Here is an 18,717-nt window from a genome sequence, read left to right as displayed (position 1 = left end):
GCAACTTTTAATCTATCGTTTTGTTGTTTGCCATAACGACTCATTAGACGTTATGCGAGACACCGAGGTTCGTCGCATTTTCCATCTTTCTGCGTCTGAAGTGCACAAACTCGTTATGAAAACGCTTTCCCTTGGATTTAAAAAAAAAAAAAGAAAAGAAAAAGCAAGAGCGATGGATAAAGAGTGGCGAATCATTTGTCTTGTGGGACTATGGATGGAGATCTGTCAAAAACGATCGTTTTAATTACAGTGGTAATGAAAAAGAAAATGACCAGACCTTTCATGTTCTCTCACATTGCAGAAAGATGCGATACAAAGACGTCCTTGAACTGCAATATCAAAGTAAAGTGTGTAGCCTGCTTAAACTACACAAATCTCAATATACTAGCTCTAAAGCATTTAATCATGTATATCCGGTGTCTTTAGTAATGCATTTGCACACAGGGTAGTGGCATGTGCATAGATTTTTTTTAACTTTCATGGTGTTCTATTGAGTCTTTTTAAAGAGTGTGATTGTCACTCTGACGGCTGTCATTTGCTTGTGAAGTCTGCGGTATAATTGGAGTTAATGAGTATAAGATCACATAATGATGTCAAGAATGTGATTCTTTCGTTTTCATTCTTAATGTTTAGAAACTACTGAGACTGACAGTTGTTTTGTCCAGTCGCATCAGCATGGCACTGACCCTGAAGTGGTATGGTCTGTGACAATAAAGACTGATTGTTTACACTCTCCTACATTCCCAGCGATATGAATGTTTTTCCTCTGTTGCGGCACACTCTGTAGAAGCGTTTCACATTCCTTTTGTCAAATGTGCATGCATGCTGTAAAGGTGATTACAGAAATGCTTGGACAGACAAATAGTTTGTTGAATTAATGCCCTAATCTATAATCACATTCATGTTTTAATGAATCTTAAGGCGTGTACTCTGACAGTCAGACACGGGGCAACTACAGGCACAGCTAGAGTCATAAAGCATGGGAAATGATCTGTTTTTCCGAGTATAGCTTTAATCAGCTCTTGTTTGACCTTTAGCCTCATTGCTGTGAAGTTTAAAGAGACTTAAACCTCTAAAAGGGCTTCGCTTTCTTCAGCACTTGTTAGCTAATAGATGCTGGATACTACGTAAGTTGAGCAGTCTACACCAGTTGAGCTTTCTCCAGGTTTGACCTAACAGATAACAATCCCACCTGCAAATCTCTCCCCCTAAACACAGATACTGTTGAGATTAGTTTAAACCCGTGTTTTGGAAATGGTATGTTACGTCTGAAGCCTCAGAAATAATTACTCACAGCTGTAGGAAAAGCTGTCAAAATATACTCTACATATCTGTGTCTCATGATAGCCCCACTGGCCGTTCGTTCTCCCTGGAGCCTTATTTAAAATGTCAGTCCTGTGATTGTTAGGATTTTCAGGTTTTTGAAGCGGTACATGAGCGGTCTCATCAGTCAGATGATGTATTCTTCACTGTCAGACGTTATTAAATCAAGATGGCATTTGAAGTTCTACAAGAATATAAAACATAACAATTGGGAAATATACGCAGAACCCAAAGAGTAATATTTTCTGACTATAGTCAGAGAGATTAATATTTGATTGCTTGTAAATCAATGAGATAACTGCAATCTAGTTAAATGCATATAAATATCATAAATATCTTACAATATTATGCATTAGTAAAATGATATCAAAGAGAAAAGCCTATTATCATATTTAATAATAATCGCAATCATAAAAAATAAAATAATATATATATATATATATATATATATATATATATATATATATATATATATATATATATATATAATAGAATAGTTCACACTTTCAATATGATGCATATGCAATAGGATACAGTAGGCGTGGTTAATTGCAATTAGAAATAATTAAATAATAATTAAACAGTTTATTTAAACTTGAACAAAATTAACTGATTTAAGGGTCAAGAGCCCAACTAATACTGACCACAATTATGGTGGCATTGTCTTTTTTTTTTTTTTTTTTTAATTTTTATTGACCTAAACCTCTGTTAATTCTCTATTAGACCTTAGACAATGAATCTGGTGATGTTGTTTGTGGAGGTCTTTAATCAAATCTTGAGAGATTTATCATTTCTTTGGTTGATTTCCTCCAGGGCTGAAGTCAGTTGTAGTTCTTGTTTTTTCCTTCAGCAATGTTGAATATATATAAAGTATAAGTCTAATTCAGTGTTAATTTCACTCTGTTTAGATTGAGACTAAATGCAGATGTTTGTCATTAATTCTCAGTCATTGTTTAATTATAATTATTCACTTAATTAGCTCATTATCTTTAGCTCTGATTTAGAGTTACTCCAACTCTATTTAGAGAGGGACCAAATGCTGTCTGAATAGAGGTAATTTTGCCGTGCAGCATTCTGAGTGGAATGCAGGGAATTGTAGAGTTCCGGGACATCACTCGTCACTTATTCTGGAATGACCCTCTCAGGAAGACCTGGTCTTCTTCTCAATCTTTCATTCTGTGGAAGTTCAAAGGTGATCATCAAGTGCAGCATGAGGGATTCTTTAACATGTAATTGGTTCTTTGATCATCTCCTCAGGATTCTCCTCATCCTGCACACACCAAACCATACTGCTATGCTGTTACATGAAAGCTTAAATACAGTACATTAGGGATATTAATTTTCTGGAATTTCCATAACCCACTGTAACGTAATGACTTATTAACGATGTATAATTATTTATTAACCGTTAACATACATAAAAACACATGCATACAGTACTTAAAGGGATAGTTCACCCAAAAATGGAAAGGTCTTGACAAGCTGCTTCTTCTTTGGCGTGTCTTTTGCTTCCAGTGATTCTCTCTTACATTCAGCCAACACTGACGTCGCTGTTGTGATAATATTAAACATCAAAGCCTGTCAGATATACTGATTGGTGATTCTTCATAAATCAGTGATCTGCAACCTTTCAGGTCATGCTAAACTTCAGCATGCTTTTATTGTAAAACAAAGAGCAGCCTTTTCATTGCGTTTATGTGAGACAAAAACAACTCTCAGTTTTCCTGACTGCCTATACAATCATCAAATTTAGCGTTTTATAGACCCAAATGACTCATTTCAGGCATTGAAATGTTACATTTAGTGATCATTCAATTTATTAGCATAATAACATTCATTCAGGCATAACCAACCAACCAAATTTTTCAATGAATTGATTGATTCTTTATTACCTTAAATGTCTTTTCCTTTGTGTTAAGTAAGCAAGCAGAGGTTTTAAGTTTAGTCTTGGCTACTGTTTGGTTTTACACCGGAAAAGCCAGAGGGATTGTGCTCACGTGAGAGCACTCAGGTTGGTTAGAGATTAACCTTGGTGATAGATGATCTTTAAACCAAGCGCAGAAGACAGAAATCCTTCTTATACCAAGTGATTCTGTTCGCAAATAATACATTTCTGTATATTTTCAGACAAATGCTGGCAAGCAAAACCAAATGGGGAAAAAAACAATCAAATCAGATCAATGAATTTATTGTCCCCTACAAACAATATTAATCTTTGTGAATGAGAACATACCTGTGCATGCTATTTTGAACAAGGCTGATTCTAAAGACTTTTTAGTCATTTAACAGTATGTTCATGTTGAAAGGTTCTGCTGGATCTCATGAGGTTTACGTTATATTGTAAATCAGTTCTGTCGTAGTTTCATTCAGTTTCAGTGCGGTTTTGTGTGGTTTGCTTTCATGATGTACCTCATAGACTGAGATATCAGAGATACTCTATGTTGTACCTACCTTGTCTCACATATGCTGAGGGTTTTTTTATCTGGCAGAAGATATATATCTATACATTATCTGATAAGGATTAAGAAGATGAGTCAAAAACGTAAGTTCATTCAGGTAACGCTGGCTTTGAATCATTTACTTCACTACAAAGTGAGTGAGTGAATGAACACATTTTTCTTACGTTTCAATAAGTTACCAGTGATAACCATCATAACAAAGCACCTTTCTAAGGGAGTAGATGGTTTGCCACATTTCACACCCATGCACTTGTTCATGAGTCACTCATCCGTATTATGAGTATAAATTAGTAGTCTTTGTTTTCTTGTGGTCAGGCTGGCCTTTGCAATGGCTGATGTTTGCAAATAAAGTCTGCTGTCTTGTGCTGCTGTGCTTCTGTCTCAGATATCCTGGCAGCTTATTGAACACTGAAGACCAGCACCAGTTTAGTCTCTTCATTTAGTTTGTAATGACTGTTTTAATATGTTATACATTAATATTGATTTGTTATATTTCAACTGTGTAAGTAGATGTAACGTAAACGTATTGAACTGTTTAAACCGTTTAAAATATGTCAACAAGATAGCAGGCAACGTTTTGACAAAACTGCTGGTCTTAGAAGCATCAAACGGATCAGCTTTGCATGCCAACAACAAAATAACTTTTTTAATAGTTGGGCAAAATGAAAAAATAATGACTGCATTTGTTTATTTATTTATCAATCAGTAAAACATGTATTTAGTTCAACAGGCCCATTTATATTAAAAAAAGGTTTATTGCTTGAATGATTTAATGCTTATTTTATTATATTTATTATATTTTTTAGTCCTGAATGTGGGCTTCAGTCATAAGTATATTCAGCAAACAACTAATGCTGTTTATAACATAAACATACATGCGATGTTCAGGAATGTTGGTCATGCATCAAAATATGAACACATTTTAACAAACTCATTACTCCTCATATTTCCCTGCACCAAAATCCCCAGTTCAGCTCAGCATCTCTTTCATGTTTTTCCTTCTGTTCAGAGTTGCATTGGAAGTGAAGAAGGTGTGTGTGGTCAGAGAAAGCCAAAGCATCACTGCCCTCCCCTCTGTACCCCTTAACCAGCTCAACGCCCCCCTAAAGAATGGTTCAGTGCATTCCGTCAGCCTGGAGACCGGCTCCCCCTTTCACACAGTGGCTTTCAGAGTGACAGCTGCATTTGAATAAGAATCGCTCTCCATTCACCCCATTGCTGCGCTGAAGGCGGGGGAACCGTTTTCCGTCCACTCTGATTGGCTTAAGCGGGTCCTTCTGTTTTTGTCCGGAAAGGCCAGTTGTGTCTGTTAAGATTTTTTTTTTGTGCTTAACTTTACACACTTTTTTTTTTTTTACACACACCAGAATCTCTCACACACAACCAGCCTCAGCCTTTTTGTCCCTCCGAGAGAGCTTTTCTAACTTATGAGCTTGCGTGAGTACTGTATGTTTCTTTTATTTTAAATATAAGGATTTAGATAAAGAATCAGAGTCTCTGCGGTGTTGTACAGATGCATGTGATGTGCAGGTCATGCTGGTATTATCTGTTGTCTTGCCAGACAGTTTTGGGTCTGTACATTTTTTCTTCATTCTGTTATTTACTTTATCTGGGTCTTGTCCTTGCTCTTTGATTTGACAGCGTCATATTGTGCTCTTTATCTGGCAGGCATCATACCTTAGTGTGTTATGATGGTCTAGATTTGATTTTAAGGACTGCGATGTTTCATTTAATCTCTCCACTGACAGTAAAATCTTTCATTTCTGAATATGCAAGGTTGTTTAAATATCTTCACGTTATTTTGTAATCAAATTGATGTACTATTTTTAGTAAATGAAAAAATGGTCAATTACTTTTGGACTTGTTATATCAGGCTTTAACTCATTTTTGTGACTCTGTGCTTTGGATGTATTTGCTGCTATCAGTGAAACAATTTGTTCACTAGTAGTTGAGTGAGTGTGAGAGTGAAATGTGTGGGAAATGGAGGCTGTTGTATTGTGTGGTGAAGCTGACCTGTCACTCCTCTCACCCGCACACTGAAGGGCCTGCAGCCAGGGGCCCGGCGCTCCTCTCCTCAGATCACACTCACGCTCTCAACAGACAAAAGCTGGCTTTAATCTCACCTTCAGTGTTCAATATTAATTTGGTGAAATGTTTAGTTGCATTGCACTGCATGTTATATACTATAGTGCACTAATATGTATTTTTTTAAGTAATGTATGATAAGTGAATCATCTCAGCATCACACCTGAGATTCAGAAATACATAATATAATTATTACAATATATCATTATATAATATATCATAATATAATTATTTTTATATACAGATATAATATTGCAATAATATTGCACGTATTTGTGTAGAAGTTTTCTTATGAATACATTTAATTACATTTCTTGTAATTTCCAGAACTTTCAAGATCTCATTAAAACCTTTCATAAAAAGTGTAATTATAGAAATATGAAATAAATTTAATTTTGAGTGTGTGTTTTTATATTTTAGATAGTTTTTATATATTAATACTTTTATTATTGATTGCTAATGTTTAAAGAAAATGAATTATTCTTTATTCAATGCTGCATCGACCTAAATTTCTGGTTTTAAATTATTTTCCCCCCACTGATTGTATAGTTATATGTATGTATGTGTATACAAATAGTTTACTACACAATATGAAACCATTAAAGAACATTTGAAACCATATTTGCAATTATTTGTGTCCAGTGAATAGTTCAGTGTTGTGAAAATAAGAACCTTTGATGTTTAAAAGCTGTAATAAACAGTAAGATTCTGTTGTTTTAAGTTATGATAATTTAAAAAGTAGTGCTGTCAACTTATTAATCACAATAAAAAACAATTGTTCCCGTGATACATAAAAAGCAATCACATAAAATGCCTTGTGAATGCACTGTATGAATAATATTAGTAGCTCATGCTACATTTTTGATGTGGGCTGAACCATTTTAATTTAAATTTTTTTCTCATTTTTCAGGGTCCCCGGGAATCAGCTGCCCATGATTGTTTAAAAGCCTGTGGTGATGGCCAGATATTTCAGTGTTCTCTTTCTGGGTAAGTCACATGTTGTACTAAACAGATTTCTGCATTTACTAGAATTTTGGTGGTCATAACTTTACCTCCCAGATGTCTGATAAAAAGCTTAAGGTGGGATCTTAAAGTGACTGATGACAACACAGACAATCCCATGTGATTATCAGAGTCTGACTCTCCAGTGAGTCGAGCGGGGGATAAACGTCTTAAACAAAGTGAAGTTCAAACGAGCAGCCCCCCGCCCAGGAGGTCTTTCACGGTAGAGCCCTTTTCAACACAAAACAATATAGACTTAACCAAACGAAAACATAACCAATCTGCTACCCCTCTCTCTCCTATAGCATCAGTGCCTGGCCTTTCTCTCTCTGAAGAGAAGTAATCAGAGGCATTGTGTTTGCTTGTCCTTGTGTCCTTTGTGCTTCATAATGAAAGGTATATGCATTATGGAGAGGAAACCGTACACCTGCAGAGAACTCTGTTAAACAAGACAAGGAAAAGTTCTATTGATGTTTGCACAACACTGAGAGATCAAATCTCTAACGACCACCTTAAACATCATGCAAACGTACAGTGCACATGAGAGTGAGTTCTTAATTGGTTATTATTAGGCGCCGGTCACGCAGAAAATGTTTTCGCATTCCACTGCATTTGCATTGTTTTTTCAATGTTAACATGCAGACATTTTTTAATATTTTACTGTCTAGCATGACATGTTGCTTTGCTATATGCTAGAAAGTTTTGTTTGAATATTGCACTTTATTGCACGTTACACACTAGTTTGCTCAAGTTAAACTTTTCCAAAAACTTGTTGCTAGACCTTGTTTTTTCATTAAACTATCCCGTGTCTAATTTTTTTAATGCAAAAACACATTTTGTGAAAGGGTATTTATAAAGTATCTATATGTACTGCATTGCAGTAGTGCAATAATTAAGGTATTGGAATTCCTTTAGTGCAAAAATGCTTCCTTTTAGGTTAATTAGCTTCATATATAATTAGACTTATTTAATTAGCCTGATTATGCATTCGGTGCAGTTTGCCTGCTGCACATTGCACCCCCAGCGACAAAGTGATAGACGTTTTAATAGTTAAGTGAGGTGTTTGAGAGCTTTTTTAGCTCCAGTTTGATGGGCTAACCGTTTTAACACATGCTTCTGACACATAGACCTGATGTTTATGCAGAGGATGCACATTTGAATCCAGTATCTTTCACTCTCTGCTATATCCATTGAATTAAAAGAGAAAGCGAAAACTGAACAAGAGGTAGAGAAGTGGAGAATAAGAGTGGAGTGCAGAATTTCATTAGTGAGGGTGCTTGACTGAGAATGGAATGAGAGCAGTGCTGGGGATGGCCATTAGTTTTGACATGTGAGGGAGAGGGGGATCAACACGCTCAGTTTGGCATTGAAGCACAGCGCAATTATCAGTGCATTTATTATTTTATCCGGGTCCTTATATGCTCAGTCATCGGTTATTTAGCTAAATGACTAAATGTATATTCCCCGTTGAAAGTATTTCACTTAAAAGATTAAATGACTTGGATTGGAATGAATGGAAAATGGAAAAACACTGCAATATTGGCACTGTTCCAAACCCTAGTGAGATGCCTACCCAGATGGCATGTTAAGACACCATACTGTAGGTCCGCTCCCAATGTGAGGCTGTTCTGAACAGTAAAATTATGCTGCTGTAGCTCGAGCCATAGTCATGTGGGCAGCACTCCAGTATATGGTGCGACTGTGCCAAAATTAAGTTTTACTGCGTCCAAAATTGAATTCTTTCTGAGTAGGTGCCGAGCAAACAAACTTTGCAACTGTTGAAACAGATTTTCTATGTAGTTTGAATGTTTATGGAATGATAACAGTCTCAGGTGTGTGATTTGCATGCGTGACTTTTAAAAGACGTTTTAAGTGGTGGCTGGGAAGTGGGGATCAATGAAGGAGTGTTAAACAAGCCTTCTTATGGTTTACCTGTGGAGTCTGCTTAAAAGCATAGCTCACCCAAAAATGAAAATTAATTACTCACCCCATGTCATTACAAACCCGTAAGACATTTAATGTTCATCTTCAGAAACATTTTTTGATGAAATCTGAGAGCTTTCTGACCCTCCATAAACAGCAATGTTTTTACCACGTTTAAGGCCCTGATAGGTAGCTCAGCTGAGTTGTAAGTTGCCAGGTTGAGGCCACAAATGGGATGAAATTTGAATGATGTGTTGAGTGAGCAGGACGCATTTCATACCAATTCGGGCAACCTTGGTGTTTGGGCCATACAAATTAAAGAATAATGGGTGTGAAAAATGGGAGACTCCCTGAATATACAGTTGTGTTGACAGGTATGAATCTAATATCATACTTTTTTCCACAAAAAAATAAAGAAATAAATTGGTGTAACAACCAATCAGTTTTTTTTGTTTGTTTGTTTTCGCTTTTTAGAATCACATCTTAATTTGTAATATGGATGGCATGTTGCAGGCCAGTATAAAAATCTGAATGAGAAGAGGTTTGTTTATTTGCTTGCCTCCTTCATTCCATTTAGACCAAATGTACGCTATAAATTTATAATGGAAGATGAACACCCGAACACGTTTATCCTCTACTTCCCATGAATTCAAATGCTAATCATCACAGATAACATGGGCTTGTGTTTAACAGCATTTTCTTCTGGCACATAATCAAATTGTTGGCTCTGTGCCAACTTTACTCCCTGCACTTGATGTAGGTCAGTGAGACTGTGTGTTAATGATTGTACGAGGAATATGATCAAGGTGTGTGAGCGTGTGCCATTGTAATGGAATGTCTTTATGTATCTAACTTGTGTACTTTGTGAACTCTGGCCTATTTCGGAATAAACTGGATATAGACTTAAACTGTATGTCTGCCAGGTTTAGGGTGCATTGCTTAAGCCTGCTTTATATCAGTTCGGTCTGGATATGGGGGTATAATCTAGTCATGATCTGTCAATGTTTAATTGCGATTGTTTGATTTAAACAATAGCTGCCTTGCTTTGTCTGTACCTGCAGGTTCACAATCTGATTTTTTTCACATTCCATTTCAGGGTTTGACAGTGTATGTAGTCTATGCTAGACCACCTTTATTCCTGAATTACAATGCATAAGTCAACTTATTAATTTAGACATCATTATTATAATATACAGTATGATAAAGGCATATTCATACTGAGCACAAATAAATATCTAATACTGGCCAATAACTTTTAAAAATCTCTAATATGGTCTGATAACTGAAACAGCAATAATTTGTCATGCATCCCTATTCTTAGAGTTTATATAAGTCATAAGCATAGTCAGATTGTTTAGAGATTTTTTTTTTTCTGCGGTGGTCTCGGCTTCCTCATGACATGCAGTTCATGTGGCAGCTTGTTGTCGAATGTTTGTAGGATACCATTCCTAGCTACAGATGGGCATTTTGTAAGACCAGTGTGAGATACTTTTACACCTGGAATTTTTCTCTTAATGAATGACATTTTCCTGGCTTTGCATTCCTGCACTGTCGTCACTTTACAGATGCTCATCTGCCTGTGGAACCCGGAGACATTGTTGTTGTGTCTTCAGCCAGATGTTTAGCTTTTATCTGTGTGTGTTGTAAATGTTGCATGTAGGTACGAGGGTGTGCGGTAGATTATGTAGTTTGTGGGTGTGTTAGAGAATGCAGAGGCAAGCAGCCATGTGCCTCCCTCAACATAAAAGAGGTTTGTTTGCGATCTTGTCCATAACAGGCTCTTACTTTACTATATTACCTATATATATATATATATATATATATATATATATATATATATATATATATATATATATATATATATAAAAAGATGTATTAAATTATTAGTAGTATTTGTGCATAATTAAATTAATGAAATCACACAAGTAGCAGTGCAATATTGCACAGCCTTATTGGTGTGTATTCGTGATAATGATTAATTATGTTATTTGCATTTATGCAACAGTTCGATCTCATATTCGCAATAAAATGTTAATTTAAATATCCACTGAAGAAACTAGCTTTGTCATACTATTCTTTCATCTGTTAAGGCTCCTCAGTGAATTTGTTGGCTTATCTTACAAAGTGTTGTTGAAAGTAAAAATAACTTCTTGGTTGTACGGAACCCTGTTTCAGTCTCTTTCAATATAAAAGTCTTTACTGCTGGCTCATTCATAAAACAAAATGTCTCTTGTCACCATCCAAAGGTTGGAATAATGTCATTAATAAACACACCTTTTCTCAATACTTAATACGGTTAAATACTACTGTTATTTATATAAAGTAATTCAGTAAAAAGTACAATAGCAGTTTTCTGATATACAGTATTAAATGTATATAAAATGTAATGTGATTAGTTTTTACCCTCAGTCAAAACCGTATGCTCTGGAACAAATAATAGATTAATGAGAACAGACTGGCTCTTAAATTACCCAAAATGTATTTTATATTTCATGTTTAATCGCTAAAGAGACAAGAGCCAGTGGTGAATTCCAGAAGATCTGGCCAAGGTAAGGTTGCTCTGGGTGGGTACATGATGACCGCTGATTCCCTGGAGCTCACATTTCTGAAAACCTCAAAGCAATTTTTAAACAGATGATATCTTTATTAACAAACTGCAAATTTAACTACTTTCTCACCTTAAGAGCTACATTCTGCGACACAAAAACAATCTTATTTATAAAAATAAAGTGTGTTTGAGCATCCACCATGACACTGTGTGAAATACTGCAAGCGCATTGATATAAACAGTTCTGCTATCACTCTAACGCTGCTGGAAAGGGCTCACAGCCAATCAGATACAAGAACCAGAAAGAACTGTTGTGTAAATACAGCTGTCAACATTTGAAGCGGATCAAAAAAGTTCATCAAAATTTTCCAAAGACAAGAATGCATTTTGGTTTTAGATTTTAGGAGAACTTTGTTGAAAGGTTTTGATCCGCTTCAAATGTTGACTAGTTTATGTATAAATAATATGTATCTATTCACTTTATAAAATTACTTTGTGGTTACAAAATGTAAAACTTTTATTTTCTCCAATATGGCCGCAGTTTTTTTTTTATGTATTTGTTCATTCTTAATAAGTAATTGATCTACAGAAAGATTTAAGAGGAAATAATCCACTACATGTTTTTTCTATAGGTGATGCCTATTTATTTCTTACCTTTTGTCAATCTTTTCCACATTTGTGTTGACACTTTAAAGGAGAAAAAGAATGCGTGCAGGCTCAATGACAGACTATGACTGAACAGTCAAAACCTACTCTTGCCTACCACTCAAATCCACAAACACACACTCTTACATTCAAATTTTTGCCCTTGCTAGTCAGAACACGAGAAGTCATGAAGAAAAAGTGTTAAATGCATCCTTTACCCCGGGGAATCTGTTAGGAGGGATGCACCAGTGTCAGCTCTTGTATGGCAAAAAAGTCTTTGTGGAGAAATGGTATTTTCTGGTGCGTGTGGCCTTTAAAGCGCACTCTGTGCTTATGAAAGTTCCTCAGACGCCTGTCCTGTAATTAGATCTTTCAACAGATTGCCTTTGAAATACCCCCATCTACTTAGAAAAACTAACGAGATTGTGATCGAAAGGTATTCCTAGATATTTATTTTTGTCAAGGGAATCCCCAGCTCTCACAAATATAATAAACAAACATGCATAGAGGTCAACGTTCCCTAGAGAGAAGTAATTGTAAGCTCCATTGATTATGCTATCAGAGCTTATGATAGATCTGTAAAGAAATGTATTTAAAACTACAATAATAGTGTATGCGTTTAGTTTAGTTTTAGATTATATGTGTATAATGCGTTTTTATAGAACTATTTATTAAACATTTGATTATAGTTTTATTTGTAAATATAAAAATTGTATGGAGGTCCTGGAGGTTTTCAGATGTTTAGCATACATGCATATAGCATGACCGTTTACCCAGGGAGAGTCGGATGTGTGCGGACGCACGTTCAAGATCAAGACCTTTATTTCTTCACTGATGTGGAATTTTACAGTACGTGAGTTAACCATAAAGCCTTTCAATGCCCTCACACGCTGTTTAGCACCTTGACGCAATCAAATAGAATTTATGGTGCTTGTTTTCCTTTTTTTTTTTTTTACTGAGAAGGAGTCAGGTTTCGATATAGTTATGAACTTTGTAGGCGTATCTGCACACTTGTGTTGAATGATTTACTGATTATATATTAAAGTATTGCCCAGAGATATATATATATATATATATATACACACACACAAACAGATCAATAAAACTTTACCTGCCTACACACAGTAAGCATGAAGCAAAACAGCAAATCTTGATTATTTATATAGTTGCATAATCTAAACCTATTATCTCTAGCTTGTTTCATCAAACAAAGTTTAAACAATATTACCACCCAGCTCTAATCTGCTAAATATGACTGTAATAAGGATATTAAGTTATTATAAACACTAACATCGTGATTTTCTGTAAAGCTACTTTCAAACTATGTGTATTGTGAAAAACACTAGACTATACTGTGCAGTGCTATTTTATAGTATTGTGTTTTAAAGTCAAATGGTACACATCCTCCCAATAATTTGTAGAAATTCACCAACATTGTGATACGTTAATAATTATATTTGTGTTATGTCTGAAAACTGATAAATGTGTGATATTAATATTTCAATGTTTTTTCAAAATAAAATGGATCGTTTTAAATGCTAAATGATGGTAAATATTAATATAGAGAAAATATACAATATTGTTCTAACAGTAAAAGAGCTTTATCTGGATGTATAATATTGAAATATACTTATATCCATCCACTCATAGTCATCTTCTACTTTCACTGTGTCCACTCTTGTTTCTTCAATGGCTTATTGTCACATTGTTCTGTTTTGAGAAAATAACATTATTATTCAGAGTCAGTGGTGTGTTAAAAAAGTTTGCTCCGAAGGGCCCAAAGATGGACCAAGACATTGGTTTTCCAAAAGGCTCTGAGCCCCTGATGATAAACGCATTGAAATGTACGGTCACGTGATTATCGCCGTTCTCCACCTGCCACATCCTAACCCATTATGAGCTGGTGTAGTTTGAGGGTGCGGTTACATGCTAGTCATCTCTAATGATAGTTCCACAAACTATGAATGTTTGAAATCCATGCGAGACCTCCCACACATCTGGATCTGACAATGTCTGATAACCCTGTGATGAACTCTGCAAAGGGAGGGTTCAAAATGCATCGTGTTTACCTTTCAAAATTCATAGGTAACCATGTGGAACAAAGCCAGTTATTTTCCTGACTGAATGAGAAACTAAACCCTCGGCCTTTGATTGCGCCGCCCGGGTGGGACCGTGAGCCGCATGAGGTCATCAAACAGAAGCCGCGCTGCTTGTATGCAGAGCCATCCAGTCATTGGCTGTCATGAGGAAAGAAAAGTGTGGTGTTTGATAAGGAAAAACGCTTACGTGTGTTTTAATGTCTATGACTTCCTTAGAAGGTGCATTCCACCTGTGGGATGTTTGGTCATCTTAAGTGAAAACTGTAGTGAAAAATGTCCAAAGGTTTTAAATACACATCTAATGACAGACACTTCCTCTTAAGTTCTTCCAGTTGTGGCTCAGGAGCTGCCCTCTTCCCCACACGGCTGCATGGAAGGCAGCTGTTACCCGGCAACGGGAAACCTCCTGATTGGCCGAGCTATTAACCTGACCGCCACCTCCACCTGTGGCCTGGATGGGCCCGAGCAGTACTGCATTGTCAGTCATTTGCAGGTAAAGCCAACATTACTCCTGAACCGCTTTTTCTCTTACAGAGACGCAGAAACATGATCTCATGCTGTGTAAACCATGCTCTCCGCTCCTGCATGTATGGCCTTGCCTTGTGCTCACGGAAATGATTTGTCATATGAAGATAGATGTGCTCGTGCACGCAGCCCCTTTAGAAGTTTTTTTTTTTTTTTTTTTTAAACGCGAAATAACTTTGTGATGTAAACTTATCATTCATCAAAACATCACTGTATTGTTTTTAGTCATGCCAGGAATTTTCCATTGACTTCTATTGTTTGGCAAATTTAGATTTTCATAAAAATGACAAAACCTGCACACACATGTACACTTGCGCACTTGTTAGACTATGAGATACTGTACACGTTGCTGTCTTGCACAAGTGTTGCCGTGTATGCCACACCTCTTTCACTAAAAATAAAATACGCGGCCTTAGGCTTTTCTGTTCGATACGTGTGTGATTTAAAAGATCTTGTATTCATCTACCTCTGTTTGCTTTTCCTCTTTTATACTGAATCACTACTCCTCCCTTTTCCTTCAGGTGTCTGTAAAGCACTCTTTTCTGCCCTCATAAAATGTATTTTCATTGACTGTTTAATGTTTCATGAATGTCTTTAAAATCTCTAGTGTTCTTTTAGGCTCTGTGTATGATCCTCTCATTAAAGCATTTTGGGTGCATAAAACTGACAAACTGTTCAAGCCTGGAAGCAGAGAGCGTTATGCTCGTTTGTCGTCGGTGCAGGTGTTACCTGTCAGCGACCTGACAATTTGTTTGTCAGTACGGTGTCTGCAGACTTCTCCATATTTCCGTTTGTGATGCAATATATCTGTCAAGAGTGTCAAATGGAAATTATAGTTTTAATTGATTGTGCTGTTATTTATTATTATCAAAATGCACAGTAGTAATTGTGATGCTTGATCCATAGATTTACTCTCATCGTTTTTGCATTATAAGATTTAAACATTTCAATCATCTAAATATCCTACAGGCCAGGGGTTTTTAAACTTGTTGCTGCCTGCATTATATGAATATGAATGAGAGAATGAAGAAGGAAATGAACGAATATGACTTAATAAGGATGGATGAATTACTGTAATTAATTAAGATTAATGGATGAATGAATGAATGAATGAATAAGGATGGAGAGATTGGGATGGATGGATGAACGAATAAAGGAATGAATGAGGATTGATGAATAAGGATTAATAGATATGGAGGGATGGAAGGATGGATAAATAAGTCTGGATTAATAAATTGATGAATAAGGATGGATGGATGATTTCTTGTTTGCTTAATAAAATAATTGGCTTTTGTAATGGAAACATTTACTTTATTCTAATGGGAGTAGAAAAAAGTTAATTAATAATGCTGCATGTATAAACATGTATGTGTAAGAAATATTTTCAGATCAACTGAGAATTATTTGTAAATGACTTTTCACAATAAATATTATTTCAATGGCATGCTTTTTTCCCTAAACCTAAATAGAACTTAACTTAAATATAAATATATATTTAAAATAAACCCCCATAAATATTTTATAAATACGTTTTCTTTCTTAATTTGAGTGACACTATCACATAATTTAATTGTGGTGTCTTTTCAGCATAAAAATAACTATTTAGACATATCCATCTTGAACATCCTATTCCTTACGTATTCTTGCATCAAAAAAGTATCCTAAACTAGACTGTGACACCAGAAATATTAGAAAGTGGCTTTCTTTTTCTCTGTTATCACTTATTTTACTCAATGCTCTTAAACTGTGTGAATCCACAGAGCTGTTAAGTCGCGCAAGAGGAATTAGAAGTGTGTTTTTTGCAGGGCCCCAGCATAGCATTCCTGTAGTTCATAATCCAGTTGATCACTGCTAATCCTATTGTTGGCAGCTCACACTCAAAACTACCCCAGTAAGCATGTGTCTAGTGTGTGGTAAGCACAATATTGTAGAAGTGCTGATATCAGTGTCCTGCAGAGCTTGTGAAGATCTGAAATAGATACTCATGAGCTTCCCCTGGTTGTCGCTGAGACCTTTTCAAGGGAGCTGAGGAAACACACGTGTCTCGGTCGCTTTAGCCAGGCCACTGCTGGAGGTTTTGTTGCTCATGACAACAGCTCGGCTGAGACAAAGTGCTCTGGCGTCCGTCCACGCTAGCGCTCGTGTTCTGACCTGAATCCAGAAGGCCCATTCCCTTCCCCTACTCTGCTTCCAGGTTGGCATGGAACTTGTCCCCCGTTCGGAGGGTATATTTTGCTCAGGCTATCGCTTGGATTTTTTTTGCATGTCTTGGCAGCTACCTGAACCGCTAGCCACGCTGCTTTAAGTCGTTGTAAATGTAAATGTACCTGAAAAAAGGCATGGAGAGGCTCCTGTCAGACTGCACTGCTGTTGCTGAGTGCTTTTGCAGAACGTGCATTTATTTTTTCTCACTGTTTCTTTCTTATGTTTCTGTGCAGGATTTAAACAAGTGCTTTAAGTGTGACTCTAGGAGGCCTTATGATGCCTATCGTCACGACAACAGCCACAGGGTAGAAAATGTCATCTATCAGAGAGACAGCAGAGGAGAACTCACCTGGTGGCAGTCTGTAAACGGTGTGTGAGGACTGTGTTTTCAGACAAAAAGAATGTATAAAATAGGAAAAAAAAAAATTCCTGAAATTTATGAAAGTCATGTTGATTTTACATAAGCTTTTTATTCACTATGAAATTTGTAACAAAAACAATTGACTGTGTAATTTGAATACTTGTAAATAATGATCTTGTCTCTTTTCGTGTGCAGGAGAGGAGAATGTCAGTATTAGACTGAATCTTGAGGCCGAGTTCCATTTTACCCATCTTATCATGAAATTCAAAGTATGTATACAGTATAGGTGGATATACATAAGCACAATAACATATTTCAATAATAGTTAAGTATATGTCAGTAAATGTGCAAAAGCTTCAACCTTCTGTTTGGATCTCCACAGACATTTAGGCCTGCTGCTATGATAATTGAGCGTTCTTCTGATTTTGGCCGGACATGGAGGCCATATCGCTACTTTGCCTACAACTGCACCAAGACTTTTTCCCGGATTCCCGCCCACTCTCTGCGCTTCATTGACGAGGTTATCTGTGAGGAGCGCTACTCTGACATTGAGCCGTCTACTGAAGGAGAAGTGAGTGTGTGTTTTAATGTTTTAATTTAACAAAGATGTTTTAATCTGTTTTTTATTGTTACATTTGAATGCAGCATTCCCCCGCAGTCCCACTATATGATTGTATTAATATTATATTTCAGGTTATCTACAAAGTGCTTGATCCTGCGATCCATGTCAAAGACCCATACAGCCTTGACATTCAGGGTTAGTGACAAATCATGTAACTGTTGTGTTTTTTTTGTTTGTTTGTTTTTTTTTTATTAAAATATATTTCTCATTTTCTAAATGGCATTACTACTCACCCTCAGGCCACCCAAGATGTGAATGAGTTAATTTCTTCATCATTGTACCTTTACATCACTTGCTCACCAATAGAGTGAATACAGTGATTCGTCAGAGTCCACTGATAAATACATCACAATAATCAACAAAAATCCATTCATGTCTTGTGAAGTGAAAAGCTCTGTGTTTGTAAGGAAAATCAATCCTTATCCATTTAACATTAAGACCCTTCTATCCAAAATATCATCCTGAACAATCCACGAGGATGCTTCTTCCTGTGAAATAGCCATTCTCCTATTGTCCTCAGTCCTAAAACTTGACCCACTTATTTGTTTAGAACAGTTTTGGATGCTCCCAACTCCCGACAGTGTTATAGATAAAGTTGTTTGAAGTTAAGGTCTTAATGATAGATTTGTTTCTTACAAGCGCACAGCTTTTCCCTTCACAAGACATTGATTGATGGTCTGGAGTCATGTGGATTACTTGTAGATCATTGTGATGTTTTTTTAGCTGTTTGGCCTCTGACGGCACCCATTCACTGCAGAGAAGCAAGTTTCTCCAAATGTTTTCCAATGTAGAAACAAACTCATTTACATCTTGGATAGCCTGAGGGTAATTAAAGTTTTAAAACACGTGTATTTTTGGATTTACTTTTCTTTCCACGTCCAACATGTACTGTAGTGAGTGTTCATTCCGTGTCTACAGCA

The 18,717-nt window shown here is 36.2% G+C and overlaps 1 protein-coding gene across 2 annotated transcripts in view; it reads left to right on the top strand.

The window, feature by feature from the left end:
• Window positions 1-18,717, top strand: part of lamb2l (laminin, beta 2-like) — a 34,261-nt gene that overhangs the window by 328 nt on the left and 15,216 nt on the right. Inside the window, exons 1-7 of one of the 2 annotated variants that reach the window (XM_043224187.1) lie at window positions 4,792-5,219; window positions 6,778-6,854; window positions 14,408-14,577; window positions 17,048-17,183; window positions 17,371-17,444; window positions 17,558-17,746; window positions 17,869-17,932. In XM_043224187.1, coding sequence (XP_043080122.1) covers window positions 6,824-6,854; window positions 14,408-14,577; window positions 17,048-17,183; window positions 17,371-17,444; window positions 17,558-17,746; window positions 17,869-17,932 — 664 coding nt within the window. In that variant the 5' untranslated portion in view covers window positions 4,792-5,219; window positions 6,778-6,823. Of the gene's footprint in view, window positions 1-4,791; window positions 5,220-6,777; window positions 6,855-14,407; window positions 14,578-17,047; window positions 17,184-17,370; window positions 17,445-17,557; window positions 17,747-17,868; window positions 17,933-18,717 lie in introns of those variants that run through there. The other variant, XM_043224186.1, reaches the window with a different exon arrangement.

Source organism: Puntigrus tetrazona, chromosome 23, assembly GCF_018831695.1.
Source record: "Puntigrus tetrazona isolate hp1 chromosome 23, ASM1883169v1, whole genome shotgun sequence".
NCBI lineage: Eukaryota > Metazoa > Chordata > Actinopteri > Cypriniformes > Cyprinidae > Puntigrus > Puntigrus tetrazona.
This window is presented reverse-complemented; position numbering and strand designations above follow the sequence as displayed.